Source organism: Erythrolamprus reginae, chromosome 1, assembly GCF_031021105.1.
Source record: "Erythrolamprus reginae isolate rEryReg1 chromosome 1, rEryReg1.hap1, whole genome shotgun sequence".
NCBI classification, from domain to species: Eukaryota; Metazoa; Chordata; class Lepidosauria; order Squamata; family Dipsadidae; genus Erythrolamprus; species Erythrolamprus reginae.
This window is the reverse complement of record NC_091950.1, coordinates 71,172,740-71,188,864: the sequence shown is the minus strand read 5'-3', so window position 1 is coordinate 71,188,864 and position 16,125 is coordinate 71,172,740. Positions and strand designations below refer to the sequence as shown.

Genomic DNA, 16,125 nt, shown 5'->3' with positions numbered 1-16,125 from the left:
TCTTCAAGTTGCCAAGGTTGGGAAACACTGTGCTATTAGATTCCCTTCTCAACTTCGGGCCTCCCGCAATTCGGCTTTCCCATCTCTTTCGCGCCGCCGCCGCAGTGTTGCATATGGAGCCCAGGTGCAAACATCCAGCTCGCCTGCGAAAGCAAACGGAAGGCCCCTTCCCAGGGCGAGCCTGCCTGTCACTCTCGCCTATCCAATCCGGGGGCGGATTTCCTTTTTAGGCCCACCTTCCCGGGGGCGTGTCTTGGGTGAGTGATGGCCTGAGACGCCCCGACCGACCGACCCAGCCCAGCCCACGTTGCTGCGAGATTGAAATGCGGGACTTGAGTCTCCTGCCTCGGGAGAGCCGCTTCCTCGGGGTCCTTCGGCTTGACGCTCTCGCCTTTTCCCGCCCTAGGAAGCCGAGCCAGCTGGGGCCTTCTCCGGAGCCGATCCCGGGCCAGCCGGGGCAAAGGACCCGTCCCACGCCGAGTTTCCTCCGGGGAATCTCCACGCACAGCCTGCTGAAGTCCAACCATGGGTGAGTGTCGCTGGAGGGGCGTCCGAGGATGGATGGGTGTTCAGGCGGGCGCGGGAGGGCAATCCCCGGTGGCTCAGAAGCTCCCCACGGGCGCCCGGCTGGCTTGGCTTGGGTGGCTGCGACTCTTGTGGTGGGACGAGGCGTTGAGAAGCGGCCGCAGAAGCGTCAGTGCTGGAGAAGGCGAGCCCAGAGGATTGGGGCTGGTGCGGAGGGCATCTGACCGACCCCCCAAGCTTCTGGAACCCCCGAACCCCCCCCTCTCTCCTTTTCTCTCCGTCCTTCCTTCTCTCTCTTCTCTCTCTCTCTCTTCTTCTCTCTCTCCCTCCCTCCTTCTCTCTCTCTCTCTCCTTCTCTCTCTCCTCTCTCTCTCCTTCTCTCTCTCCCTCCCTTCTTCTCTCTCTTCTCTCTCTCTCCTTCTCTCTTTTTTCCCTCTCTCTCCTCTCTCTCCTTCTCTCTCTCTCCTCTCTTTCTCTCTCTCTCCTCTCTCTCTCCTTCTCTCTCTACTTCTTTCTCCCCCCCCCCCCAAAGCTGGTTGTATTTCGGCGGGGGTGGGGGGACATTCCCGGGATGGGAAGAAAGTAGTCCCCGCAATCAGGGGCCACTTCCCACTTTCTCTTTGGGGAAAGTGAATTTCACTTTCTTTAGGCGCTCCGCTAGAAAAGTTCGCCTCGAGAGGTGAAGGAAGAGCCTGGCAGCCCCAACGGCGCGTTGACTAAGCAAATCCCGCTCAAGTTTTTCAGCTGGACTGATTTCCAAGGAACGCCTCGGCTGTCCTACCTCCCCACTCCCCCCCCCTCTCATCCCGCGAGTGACTCCGGGGGAATGTGTTTGGAGTGGCTTCCTCTCGAAATGTGCGGGACTCAGGGTCCTGCGAGGCTTGGCAACAGCGATAGCAGTAGTATTTACCGCTTCACGGTGCTTTGCTCTAAGCTCTAAGCAGTTTACAGAGAGTTAGCACAATTGCCCCCAACAATCCGGATCGTCATTTTACCGACCTCGGAAGGATGGAAGGCTGAGTCGACCTTGAGCCTACTGAGATTCGATCTGCCAAACTGCTGGCAGCCGGTGATCGGCAGAAAGTAGCTTGCGGTGCTGCACTCTAACCACTGCACCACCGAGGCAAGAAGTTGGTAAGGGACGGTCGCCCGGTGGGCTGCTGTCCGAAACGGTCAGTTGCACTCGAGAGAAAATCCTTCGGGAAATTCAAAGGGCCGCGAGTAGAAGAAGCCTGCGAGGACAAGCTCCTTGAAGGCGGAAGGTAAGCTAGGTGCGTCCTTTACTACGAGTCCAAAGGCCGCGGGATCTGGGCCGGATTTGCTTCCCAGGCAGTGGCGAGCAGATCAAACCTCAACCCGGAAAGGAGATGCGCCTCGAGCGTTTGGCAATCCGATGTCCGGGTAGGGGTCCTCAAACTCGGCAACTTTAAGACTTGGGGACTTCAACTCCCAGAATTCTGCTGGCTGGAGAATTCTGGGAGTTGAAGTCCCCAAAGTCTTAAAGTTGCCGAGTTTGAAGACCTCTTCAGACGTGGTGGCCAAGTTCCAAGACCTCTTCAAACCTGGTGGCCAAGTTCAAAGACCTCTTCAAACTCGTTGGCCAAGTTCAAAGACCTCTTCCAACTCGGTGGTCAAGTTCGAAGACCTCTTCCAACTTAGTGGCCAAGTTTGAAGACCTTTTCCAACTTGGTGGCCAAGTTTGAAGACCTCTTCAAACCTGGTGGCCAAGTTCGAAGACTTCTTCAAACCTGGTGGCCAAGTTCGAACACTTCTTCAAACTCAGTGGCCAAGTTTGACGATCTCTTCAAACTTTGTGGCCAAGTTTGAAGACCTCTCCATCCAGGGTCACTGCGTCCGGCTCAAATCTGGCCAGACTACTCCGGCCGCCTCTTCCAACGCGCCCGCTCGCTTCTCTTCGTTTTTGCAGAGCCAGCCTTCGGTGAGGTCAACCAGCTCGGCGGGGTCTTCGTTAACGGCCGCCCTTTGCCCAACGCCATCCGGCTCCGGATTGTGGAACTAGCTCAGCTGGGCATCCGACCGTGCGACATCAGCCGGCAGCTGCGCGTCTCCCACGGCTGCGTCAGCAAGATCCTGGCCCGCTACAACGAGACGGGCTCCATCTTACCCGGGGCCATCGGAGGGAGCAAACCCCGAGTCACCACGCCGACGGTGGTCAAGCACATCCGGACTTACAAGCAAAGGGACCCGGGCATTTTTGCTTGGGAGATCCGGGACCGGCTCCTGGCCGACGGCGTGTGCGACAAATACAACGTGCCCTCGGTCAGTTCCATCAGCCGGATTCTGCGCAACAAGATCGGGAATCTTTCGCAGCAGAATCACTACGAGGCTTACAAGCAGCACCAGGCGGCTCCGCAGCCGGCCTTGCCTTACAACCACATCTATTCGTACCCCAGCCCCATAGCTGCGGCAGGTGCCAAGGGGCCTACCCCGCCCGGCATGCCCACCATCCACAGCGCCGTCCACATGCCTCGGACCTGGCCCTCCTCTCACTCCGTCACTGACATCTTGGGAATTAGGTCCATAACGGATCAAGGTAAGAGGTTGAAGACTGGAGACCAGGATTGGTCAACCGAACCCTCGAAGCCCAACCCTTCCAGAGGTTCTACAGTCTGTTGGGTGGGCTGCGGTGATGGTGGTGGTGGTGGAATGGGGTTCCCAGTGGTTTCATAGAAATATAGAAGGTTGACGGCAGAAAAAGACTTCATGGTCCATCTAATCTGTCCTTATACCATTTCCTGTATTTTATCTTAGGATGGATCTATGTTTATCCCAGTCTTGTTTAAATTCAATTACTGTGGATTTACCAATCACATCTGCTGGAAGTTTATTCCAAGCATCTATTACTCTTTCAGTAAAATATTATTTCTTTGCTGACTAATCAATGCTGGAACCTTCGAAAACGTCTTAGAGTTTTTTCATCAAAAGGGGAAGAGATTCAGAAAAAAAGGCACGAATTTGCTTTTGTTGAGGATCACCAATTGCCTTAATTCCCTGGTCTTTGACTGATAGGCTTCGAAAGGAAGTCCTAGGTCAGATGTCTTCAAATTTGGCAACTTTTAAGGCTTGTGGACTTCAAACAATGCTGGCTGGAGAATTCTGGGAGTTGAAGTTAAAGTTGCCAGGTTTGAAGACCTCTCTCCTAAATTATTTATTTACTTACTTACTTATTTATTTATTTATTAGATTTGTATGCCGCCCCTCTCTGAAGACTTGGGGCGGCTTATAGCATATAATATAAAACAATAAATACTAAAGACAAATCTAATTAATTAAAACTGCATAACCTAAAATACCAATAGTATATTAAAAACCAATCATACAAATTCAGATCACAGCCATACTTCACATTTATTGGCCAGGGGACCAAGACCTAATTGCCCTAAGCCTGGCAACATAAGTGAGTCTTAAGACTCTTGCGAAAGGCGAGAAGGGTGGGGGCAGTGCGAATCTTGGGGGGGGGAGCTGTTTCCAGAGGGCTGGGCCCCCCACAGAGAAGGCTCTTCCCCTTGGCCCCACCAAGCGTCATTGTCTGGTTGACGGGACCTGGAGAAGGCCGACTCTGTGGGACCAAACCAGTTGCTGAGATTATATCATAACATCGCTGGGCTGTTGTGCTAATACAATGCCTGTCTTCATGCACACTGTTGGGTGATGCTTATAAATGTTATAAATGGTTTAGGGGGTAATGGCCTAGGTGGAAACTTGATTCTAAATAAATACCCTCTCTCTTTGACCTAGTGTTATTTTTCACCTAGCTGCAGGGCCTTCCCCTTTTAAAGGCATCAAGTAAAAATATAAGCATAATCCTATTGGATCAAAACCTGGGCCCATGAGTCTAGCGGTGTGGTCTTACACTAGCCAACCAGCTGTACAAGAAAGCCCAGCAGATGGCCTTCAAACACAGTTACATTGCCTTCAAAGTCTAAGAAGCCATTGATCCCCATGATGTGAAAACCTGTCTCAAATTTTATGTATCAGATACATTTTTCAGGAAAGATGTTTGACCAAACTTTCTGGTGGCCAGAGTTTTGTCTGCACAGGCTTTATTACCTGGGAGTGAGTTTAACTTGGAATTTCATGATTGAGCAACAAGGGATTTCCCCAAGTAAATTTCTCTCTCATACGTTTTATTGTTTAATTATAAAGGAGATATAAATTGAAAGGGGAAAGAAATGCAATATTTTCTTCCAATAAAAATATTTTCATGGCAACCCTTTATTTTGGAAACAAATGTGATAAAAATAATTGATTATATTAGTTTGTATGATAGTATGAACCAACATATTGGCAACCATGTAGATATTATCATATATCAGACCATGTCTGATACTACCATCAATCAGACTATGTAGATAGAATCAGTTTGGGGAGCACTTTTGTTTCAAAAGCAGAAGCCTAGGTTCATTTATAGTGAAGCTCTTGTAGGTCTCCAGTAGATGAACACATAGTGCTAAAAATAATAATAAAGGGAACACTTAAACAACACAATATAACTCCAAGTAAATCAAACTTCTGTGAAATCAAACTGTCCACTTAGGAAGCAACACTGATGGACAATCAATTTCATTTTGTTGTCAGCACATTCAACTTTGTACAGAACAAAGTATTCAATGGGAATATTTCATTCATTCAGATCTAGGATGTGTTCTTTGAGTGTTCTCTTTATTTTTTTAGCAGTGTATCACTGTGTTGAGATAGGAGCATTTATTCAAGACGGAAGGGAAAATGTCCTTGTTACATATAGATAAGCAACGCAAGGAAAGGTATAAACACTCTTCTACAATTCCCCAGTTTAATTCAGCTAACTAAAATCAAAGAAGCAAATGTAAACGAGCCCATAGAGACGTGCCCAAGAAGTTTTCAGATTTATTTACATGCATTTATTCGCATTTTGAAATAAAATCAACTCCACACTAAAAAAAAAAAGACAAGTTCCAATACTTGGCCTGTTTCCTTGTGTTGATCTTGACTGGATTGAACATCTGTGTAAACAAGTGTTGCTGATGCGTCTCATTTCTGGATTAGTTTGCAAGTACCTTATATTGGCTGCCGCATCTAATGTAGGGCTAAAAAGATAAATGCTGAATAGGGTCGGGAAAAGAATAACTTCCCGTGTTACTACTCGCACTTAGGAAAAAGAGAAGTAACTAGTATACACTGCTCAAAAAAAATATTAAAGGTAACACTTAAACAACGTAATATAACTTCAAGGAAATAAAACTTCTGTGAAATCAAACTGTCCACTTAGGAAGCAGCGCTGGTTGACAGTCAATTTCACCTGCTGTTGTGCAAATGAAATATTCAATGAGAATATTTCATTCATTCAGATCTAGGATGTGTTAGAGTGCTCCCTTTATTTTTTATTTTTTTAGCAGTATATTAGCCCTCTTAAAACATTAAAAGATCCAATGGCATTTTTAACACTAACCATTTGATTGTGTTAGTAGCTTTTGTGAATTATAGGAGTCTCTTAAGTGAAAGGGTGCCTTCCCAAGGCATACTGTGTTTGTGTGTGTGCATATATGTGTGTGTGTGTATGTATGCACACATACAATAAACATGTATCTATTGAGTAATGACACAAATTGTTACAAGGAAGAACAAACGCAGCTAACCTTTTTCATGGCCAAGTTCTTTTGGCTACCAGAATCGTTGAGCATACCTAAGCAACAGAAACACACATAATCCCCGTTCGGGTTATATTTACTTTTTTCTCAGGCAGGCTTTTGTGCTGCTATTTGCTCTCAAGTCAGGGCTTCTGTGACAAAGGCACCTCCTCGGAATTGCAGGGCAAGTCTTTCTCGAGTTCTCGCAATCAGGGCAAATTTGCTCAGACAGGAAGTTCAAATGTCACCTAATTGCTTTCGTTCTTCGGCTTCAAACTTTGTGGTGCTCCGAAGCGGTAGGTCCAGAAAACTGAAACGGCCTGTGTTTAAACTTGCGTCGAAGCCCCTTTCCGAGGCCCGCCCGCCTCCTCTCCCGATTTTGCTGCGGAATTCCAGACGGGCAGTTTAAGGAAAGTTTAAGCCGGATTGCCCGGAGCGGCGAGTGGCAAATAGGCACGGCCGCACGGACACTCGCGTTAAGGCCTCCACTCTACCAGCCGCATAGATCCGGACCGACTTAATTTCAGAAAATGTTAAAAGCGGGCGAGATCAATACACTGGTCCATTTTCATGAAATGTTGGCTTGCAACAAAGAGAGAGAGAGAGAAAGAGGGAGAGAGAGAAAGAAAGAAAGGGAGAGAAAGAGAAAAAAGAAAGGAGAGAGAGAAAGGGAGAGAGAGAAAGGGAGAGAGAGAGAGAGAAAGGGGAGAGAGAAATAAAGGGAGAGAAAGAAAGGGGAAATAAATAAATAAAAATAAATAGAGAGAGAGAGAGAGAGAAAGGGGGAAAGAGAGAAAGAAAGGAGAGAGAGAGAAAGGGAGAGAGAAAGAAAGGGGAGAGAGAGAGAGAAAAGGGAGAGAGAGAAAAGGGGAGAGAGAAAAGGGGAGAGAAAGAGAGAGAGAAAGGGGAAAGAAGGGGGAGAGAGAAAGAGAGAAAGAGAGAAAGGAGAGGAGGGAGGGAGAGTTATTTATTAGAGTGCAGCACTGCAGGTTACTTCAGCTAACTGCTAGCTGTAGTTCAGCAGTTCAAATCTCACCGTCGGCTCCAGGTTGACTCAGCCTTCCCCTCCTTCCGAGGTGGGTAAAATGAGAACCCAGATTGTTGGGGGCAATTGTGCTGATTCTGTAAAACCGCTTAGCACTACGAAACGGTATATAATGTAAATGCTATTGCTCTTTTATTTTATTTATTTATTTAAAAATGTACAAGACAGCAGATATTGGTATCGCTCTACTAGCTGTACGTGTACGTGTCAATGTGCATTTTGGGCGTATGTGTGAACAAGCCTGCGTTTGCACGCGCATGTTGCAGGTGAGAGAGAGAAAGAGAGAGAGAGAGAGAGAGAGAGAGAGAGAGAGAGAGAGAGAGAGAGTTGAAGCATAAGCAAAGTAAGTACAGGTCAATCTGTACAATAGGACAGCAAGACAGGGACGGTAGGCACAATGGTGCGTTTACGCACGCGCGCCCCATTAGTTTGTGTGAGCCCATAGTGCTGGGCACTCACACTGACAACGAGAAGAGTGCGCAATGCACATGCCTTATTGTCGCCAGTGAAAAAGACGCCTCCGTTTCCGAGTTCTCTTTCCTGTGTATCGCGTCGGGGCCGCACAATTTCCCTTTCCCGGGGCGCTGCTTGCAAAGAAGGCCAAGTTTGCGAGGCGGGAACGTCAGCGAGGGTCTTTGCGCACGGAGGCGCGTGAGGGGCAGTGCGGCCGGCCGGAGAAGCAGCCAGATTTCCCTGTTGATTAACCTCCCTCCCCGGGGTCGAGGCCACCTCTCTGGGTAGGAGGCCCGCCAACAGTGGGGAAGGGAGGAGGCGTTGGATTTATCTCCAAGTTCTCCCCCACCCACCCGGGTCTCCAACTCTGCTTGCGCGAAGCTTGACCCGAAGCCGTTCGGCTTTGATTTATTGGTGAAGTTGCCGCGGGAAGGATGCCCTATTCGTGGGGAAGGGAGGTCGACAGAGACGGGTCTCCCAGGCAGGCAGGCTCCGGCCTGGGCCTGCCACGCTGTTCGGCCGCGAACCTACGGAGAAATGCGGCCGGTCCGGCTGAGAGGCCATTAGAGCGCACGGGGTTTGGGTTGGCGTTGCCTGCAGGCCTTCTGCTATCCGCTCGAGCCGCCTTTCGCTTGGCTTCTCCCTCCCGGCTGCCTGTAGCCTCGGTCTCACAGTCCAGGCAGATCTGGTTAAAAGCTTGGATCGGCCAAAACTCAGAGAGCACTTTCCTCCCTCTCGTCTTATTGCCGCTGCTGGCTTCTACTTGGGAACGCACGCAACCCGTTGGTCTCAGCGGAATCTCCCTTCCCTAATACGTAGTTAAAAGAGTAGCACAATTGGAAGAGGCGAATCGCTGTACGTGTACGTGTCAATATGCATTGTGTGTGTGTGTGAAAGAGAAAGAGGGAGAGAAAGAGGGAAAGAGAGAGAGAAAGAGGGAGAGGGAGAGAGAAAGAGAGGGAGAAAGAGGGAGAGGGAGAGAGAAAGAGGGAGAGAGAAAGAGGGAGAGAGAGAGAGGGAGAGAGAGAGAAAGAAAGAAAGAGGAAGAGAGAGAGAAAGAGGGAGAGAGAGGGGGGAATGAGAGAGAGAGAGGGAGAGAAAGAGGGAGAGAAAGAATGTGAGAGAGAGAAAGAGGGAGAAAGAGAGAGAAAGAGGGAAAGAGAGAGAGAGAAAGAGAGAGAGGGAGAGAAAGAAAGAGGGAAAGGGAAAGAGAGAGAGAGAGAGAATGAGAGAGAGACGGTTTCAGAACGAGAGTCAATTCTAAGAATGGCTTCCAAGAGACTTTCTCTACATTTCTACTTCTCCAGCCCTGGGGATTCTTTTTATTTTTAATTTGTTCTTGTCTTCCCATCTTTTATTTGAAAAATAATGATGCCAGTAAGTCAGCAGAACTCCCCACTGGTTGGCAGCGCTGGAAGAGAAGGCCAATTTTAACCACATTGGATTTAAAAAAAAATCCTGTCTCCTTTTCCTCTTCTCCTGCTAGGAGGAAATAAGTGGGGACTGGGGGAAGAAACGGAGCTGTTGGAAACTGCGCAGCAGGAGGCAGGCCAGCTCTTCTCTTTGAGCCTTGTAGGATTATCCAGCAATAAATTATAATTTCGGCGCGTAAGGTAATTAAGATCAGGTTGTTTGAAACTCTCAGTAGGCTTTTTCGTCTTCCCCCACACGCTATAAATTCAACTCCTGCATAGAACTAAAATTTCCCTCCACCTGTGCCAGGTGGACCTCCTAAACTCACTTGAACTGAACTGGTGTGTGTGTGTGTGTGTGTGTGTGTGTGTGTGTGTGGATGATGAAGCCAGGCATGAAATCACAGACTCTGAACGGGCACTAAGGAAATAGATACGTTTCTCAGGGATATTCCCCCTCAAAGTGCTTTATTCACAGAAAGAGATATTTGGAGAATAAAAGAATGGCAGCGTTTGAAGAGATCTTGCAGATCTAGGCCTAATTTGCTGGCTGGGGAATTCTGGGAGTTGAAGTCCAAATATCTTCAAGTTGCCACAGTTGAGAAACACTGTTCTAGGCCTTCCTTGCTCAAGCAGGAGGCCGTACTAGAACCTGTACTGGAAGGTTCTACCATTTAGAACAAAGCACTGTCCAATTTCTTCTGAAAAGCTCATAGTGATGGAAATATCCATAATTTCTGAAGGCGACTTCCACGGATTAATTGTTTTGGTCAGGAAATCTGTTCTTAATACTAGGTTGAATTTCTCCTTGCGTAAATTTCTGTTGGCTACTTTTTGTCCTGCCTTCAGGTGCTTTGGAGAATAAGGTTGGCATTTCCCCCATCTTCTTTATAACAATTTATAACAGGAATGTTATAACAGAAATGCGGGCAGAAAATACGGTCAGTTCCTGCTGAGGAATACTTGAACAGTGTCCTCAACTCTCCTTGTCCCTACTTGGTAACTTTGGAGGCCCTTGCAATAATAGATAGATAGATAGATAGATAGATAGATAGATAGATAGATAGATAGATAGATAGATAGATAGATAGATAGATAGATAGATAGATAAAAAACCCTCCCGTAGGTAATAATACATCCTCAGTAGGAGGGTAGACTACATTATGGGGAAATAACTTCCTGTCCCTTCCATTGAAGGAAATGAGAATTATACATAACATACACACAGAGAGAGCAGTTAAGCCCAGCAGTGATTAAGGCCAGGTGGCCGATGGGTGGCACTTTTAGACATTAAAACTTAATGAAATTTAGCTTCTCTGGGCAAGAATTCAGTTTATCTGAATTTTTTTTGGAGAAGAGAGAGAAAAGAAAACCAGGTCTGGCCAGCTTCCCACTAAACTGATGGAAGAATAGAATAGAAAAAATAGATAATAGATAATGATAGATAGAATTCTCTATTGGCCAAGTGTGATTGGACACACAAGGAATTTGTCTTTGGTGCTGTAAGTGTACATAAAGTAAAAAGATGCATTTGTCAAGAATCATGTAGTACAACACTTAATGATTGTCATAGGGGTCAAATAAGCAATGAGGACACAATCAATATTCATAAAAATCTTAGGGATACAAGCAACAAGTTACAGTCATACAGTTCTAAGCTGGAGGAAATGGTGGGGAAAAAATTAGTAGTAATAGTAGTGCAGACTTAGTAAATAGTTTGACAGTGTTGAGGGAGTTATTTGTTTAGCAGAGTGATGGCATTCGGGGAACAAATTGTTCTCGTGTCTAGTTGTCTTGGTATGCAGTGCTCTGTAGCGAAGTTTTGAGGGTAGGAGTTGAAACAGTTTATGTTTCAAGAAGAATATTAAAATATTATTTAATATTTAATAATAATGGAGTATTAATATTATATTAAAAGGATGGGATGGGATAGAATAGAATAGAATAGAATTCTTTATTGGCCAAGTGTGATTGGACACACAAGAAGTTTGTCTTTGGTGCTGCAGATGCTCTCAGTGTACATGCTTTCCCCACCGTCACAACCACCATGTACCCAAGACTAAGCGACTGGAGATTTTAATTGTTTTAAAACATGCCTACATTTAAGAATATGCAAGTCTTTTAAAAAAAACAAACCAGCACGATCAAATTCCCATCCGGGAGCATTAGCGCGGTTTTAAAAGCTTCCTTGGGTTTCAAAGGAAAGGCGGAAAAGTGGAGAAGTTGTATATAAAACGGGGAATTGAAACCTCTAGGTAGGTAGGTAGACCTGCTGGAAGCGGGGCTCTATGGATTGCACGGACCTGGGTTATTTTATTTCCAGGGTAGTTCGGGATGAATTACCCTGAGTCCTGGGGTGAGAGGGATCTCTCAAGTCGGCCTTCTCGGGAATTTAATAAGATCCCAGAATCCCACCATCAGAGAGTGTCCGCTTTTAATTTTAGTGTTTTTTTGGGTGGGGGAGACGGGACGAGGGGAAGGCGTGCAGGCTTGGCTGCCGGCAGGATTTTTCTGGACTTCTGTTATTGACTCTCAGCCTCCGCATCTTCTCCACCCACCCGCCCCATCCCCAAGCACACAATGCTATTTGCTTTCGGAAGGGATCTCGTTCGAGTTCAAGGGCTGAATGGAACTCAAAGGAGGCGCTTCTGCTCATAATGCCTCTCCTTTTCTCTCTCACGCACAAGTTCCTTTAATCCAGGGGTCTCCAAACTCGGCCCCTTTAAGACTTGTAGACTTCAACTCCCAGAATTCCCCGGCCAGCAAAGCCAGGCATGAAACCACAGTCTCTGGCTGTAGGAAGGTGGCTGGGGAATTCTGGGAGTTGAAGTCCACAAGTCTTAAAGTGACCCAGTTTGGAGAATTTAGAATAGAATAGAATAGAATTATTTATTGATCAAGTGCGACTTGGACACATAAGAAATTTGCCTTTGGTGCATATCCTCTCAGAGTACATAAAAGAAAATATACATTTGTCAAGAATCATGATTGTCAAATAAGCAATCTGGAACATTTAGGAATATCTTTAGGAATATCTCAGTCACCCAGCTGCCCCCAGACTCCAGAATTATATGCTGTTATTTTCTTTTTACTTTGTTTAAGATGTTCGTTTTTATACTTGTTTGGGTTTCTTTCTTTCTTTCTTTCTTTCTTTCTTTTTCTTTCTTTCTTTCTTTCTCTCTCTCTTTCTCTCTTTCTTTCCTTCCTTCCTTCTTTCTTTCTTTCTCTTTCTTTCTTTCTTGTTTCATTTTCTTTCTTCTCTTTCCTGTCTTATATTTTCTATAATTTCTAAACTTCTGACACCTCAACTTGCTACAGAAACTTTTTCACAAATTATTCCTTCCTTCCTTCCTTCCTTCCTTCCTTCCTTCCTCCCTCCCTCCCTCCCTCCCTTCCTGAATAAACGCCTTATCGTTTTAAAGTTCAGTAAATCGATGCACTTAAGGATATCCCAGCTGCAGTAGTAACCGGCTTCAAGAGCTTGAGATCCGAGGTACTTAAGGTCACTACCAAAAACCGCTACTGTAATGAAACAGATCCCACCGAAGCTATAATCTTACTTAAATGGGTTTATTTAGTCCACAGAAAGCTTCACTGAAATTAGTGATAGTTTCGGTTTTGACGGAAAGGGTTTTAAAAAAAATCTGTGCAAGGATTCAGTCCTACAGTTCCTTGAAGTCATTTCCCCACTAATGATTGTAGAAGACAATTTAATCAATCACTGTTTGATATGGCAATAATGCCGCCCCGAGTCTTCAGAGAGGGGCGGCATACAAATCTAATAAATTATTATTAATTATTATAATGGGGCCAGCACGAAGTGCCGCCATAAATCACTAGTGGAAGAAACGGACGGGTTCTCTTGGGGTGGCTTTTTGTTGAAACGCACGGTCTACTTCAGAGCAAGCATTAGAATCTGATTGCACGTGTGAATGGGGTTGCAGAGCCTTCCAAACTATTGAGTTATTCGTGACTCTCCAAAATTCTTACCCCTGATTTAGACAGCAGCCTCCAGCAAAAATATTTTCACAGTGGACAAAGGTTTAAGCGGGAGGAGTAGAATTCCGAAGGAGAACTAAAGACTTTTTTTTTTTAAAAAAAATATTTTTTAAAGTCTAATTCGAGCTTTCAAAAGTGTCCTTGGCTATCTCCCAGTCTCCTTCTCCCGCCAGGATATTTTTCAGTGCCGCAAACCCTGTTCGAAGGAGATGACCTCGGAACTACAGTGCATTCACAGAAAGTGTTCAGAGCCCTTTCACTTTGATCACTTTTGTTATATTTCAGCCTGATTCTAGAGCCGTTGTAATTCATATTTCTCATTAACCCACACTTAGTACCCCCACCCATTGACAAAGTGAAAACAGAATTTGAGAAAGGTCTGTACATTTATTAAAAAGAAAAAAAAACTTAAATATATTGGCATAAGTACTGTATTCAGATCACATCAGTAGTTTGTTAAAGAACCTTTGGCAGCAATTAAGCCTGGAGTCTTTTGGGGCAGTGTTTCCCAACCTTGGCAACTTGAAGATATCTGGACTTCAACTCCCAGAATTCCCCAGCCAGCGAATGCTGGCTGGGGAATTCTGGGAGTTGAAGTCCAAATATCTTCAAGTTGCCAAGGTTGGGAAACACTGTTTTGGGGTATGACTAGCATGGCAAGGTTTGCACACCTGAGTTGGGGGATTGTCTGCCATTCTGCCCTGCAAATCCTCTCAAGTTCAATCAGGTTGGATGGTGGTCATCCATCAGTGGATAGCCATTTTTAGATCCCCCAGAGATGTTCAATAGGGTTCAAGTCAAAGACATCTACAGTGTTGTCCCTAAACCACTACAGTACTGTACTTTGTTGTCTTGACTGTATGCAGAGATGGGCTGCTGAAGTGGAACAGTGATGTGTGCTCCTCCCCCCTCCCCCCGTGGCTCTGAGTGCTAGTGGAGTCCAGCGCAATTCTGCTACTGCACCTGGGCCAGTGGTGCACCTGTGTGTCCGCACGTGATTTCACTACCTGCCCAGGTGCAGTAGCTGAATTGCGCTGGACTCTTCTAGCACTTCTAGCCACGGGGCTGAGCACATGTCACCATTCCACCTTAGCAGCCCACCTCTGGCTGTGTGCTTGTCGTGTTGGAAAGTGAACCTTTGGCCTAGTCTGAGGTCATGGGTGCTGTGCATTCAAGAATATCACTGTACTTTGCTCCAGTCAGCTTTCCCTCAACCCTGACCAGTCTTCCCGTCTCTGCTGCTGAAACACACACACACAGTACAATGACCACATATGCTTCACTGTTGGGCTGATATTGGGCAGGTGATGAGCGGTGCCTGGTTTCCTCCAGACTTAACATTTAGAATTGGGGCCAAATGGTTCAATCTTTCATCAGAATCTTGCTCCTCACAGTATCTGTCAGGGACTTTCTTTTTTTTTGCAAACTCCAAGGGGGCTTGCACCGAGGAGAGTCTTCTGTCTAGCCATCTGCTAGAAAGCCCAGATGGGCAGAGGGCCACGATGGTGGTCCTTATAGATCCATGTCCCATTTCCACATAGGATCTCTGGAATTCAGTCAAAGTGGCCATCAGAGTGCTGGTCACCTCTCTTACTAAGACCGTTCCCCTCCTCCCCCCATTGCTCAGTTTGACCAGGCCACCAGCTCTCGGGAGAGTCCTTGTTGTGCCAGACTTCTTCCTTTTGAGAATGTGAAGGCCAATGTGCTTTTAAGGAACCTTCAGTGCAGCAGAAAGTTTTACTATAGTTCTTTTTTAAATATTTTGATTGTAATACAAACAAACAAACAAACAAAACAAGACATATAAACATACCTATATATATATACAAATTCATTTGAATTTACTTAATGATTAATACGTTACATTTCTGTTTTTGTTATTGTTAATTCATTCCCCCCCCTTAAATATTAGTTCAATTTCTTTTTTTTCTATCCAATTATATAGTTTCCCCCAAACTCTATAGTAGTCCTTATTTTGTTTATTCTGTAATTCATATGTTAATTTACTTAATTTAGCACAGTCTAACATTTTCCTAATCACCATCTCTTCATTTGGTATCTTTTCTTGTTTCCAAGTTTGTGCGAACACCAATCTTGCTGACGTTAGTATGTGAGTTATTAAATACTAATCTTCTTTGCTATGTTGTCCTCTGATTATTCCCAACAGTTACATTTCTGGTTTTGTTTCTAATTTCTAATTTAATTTTTTTCCAAGCAATTTTTAATCCTGGTCCAAATTTTTTTTGCTTCCGGGCATAACCACCAAATGTGATAGTATGTTCCTATGGCCGTTTTGCATTTCCAGCATTTATTGCATATACTTGGATGGATTTTGGCTAGGCGTGCTGGAGCATAATGCCACCGATCAAACATTTTGTGTAAATTCTCTTTATATGATACAGACAGTGTCATCTTATAATTAATTTTCCATTTTTACTGTAGTTCTGTGCCTTGCCATAACCCTGTTTGTGAGCTCTGCAGGCAGTTCCTTTGACCTCATGGCTTTTGCTCTGTTACAGTGTGCATTGTCAGCTGTGAGGCCTTCTATAGAGAGGTGTGTGCTTTTTCAAATCATGTACAACCAATTTAATCTGGACTCCAATCAAGGTGTAAGAAACCTGTCAGCGACAATCAAGAGAAATGGGAGGCACCAGAACTAAATTTCAAGTGTTGTTTTGCAAAGGCTCTGAATACTTACAGGCCAATGTGATATTTCAGGTTTTTTTTCCCTTAATAAACTTACAGCCTTTTCACTTTGTCGTTATGGAGGAGAGTACCGAGTGTGTAGATTAATGAGAAAAAAACACAACTTTTGACAACTGAAGAATCAGGCTGCAAGCATAACAAAATTGATCGAAGCCCATAAAGAGGATAAAATGTAGAATTCAGAAGGAAAATTCCGATGCTGTCAAGCTGTATTAGTGGAAATATATTTAACGTACTTGATATGTACATTTTATTTTGTTTGTGTTTGTATGTGTATTTATTTATTTGTTTGTTTGTCAAGTACATATTGGTAGTGTACAAAAGAAATAACACTATTTATATACAAGGTATTGGTACT

At 45.2% G+C, this 16,125-nt stretch overlaps 1 protein-coding gene across 2 annotated transcripts in view; it reads left to right on the top strand.

Annotated features, from left to right (window-relative positions):
• The first annotated feature begins 289 nt into the window (after positions 1–289).
• The window catches only part of PAX9 (paired box 9), a 70,589-nt gene continuing 54,753 nt past the window's right edge, over positions 290–16,125 (top strand). The window contains exons 1-2 of one of the 2 annotated variants that reach the window (XM_070755412.1): positions 290–529; positions 2,453–3,079. In XM_070755412.1, the coding sequence (XP_070611513.1) occupies positions 526–529; positions 2,453–3,079 (631 nt within the window). In that variant the 5' untranslated portion in view covers positions 290–525. The remainder of the gene's footprint in view (positions 530–2,452; positions 3,080–16,125) is intronic. The other variant, XM_070755421.1, reaches the window with a different exon arrangement.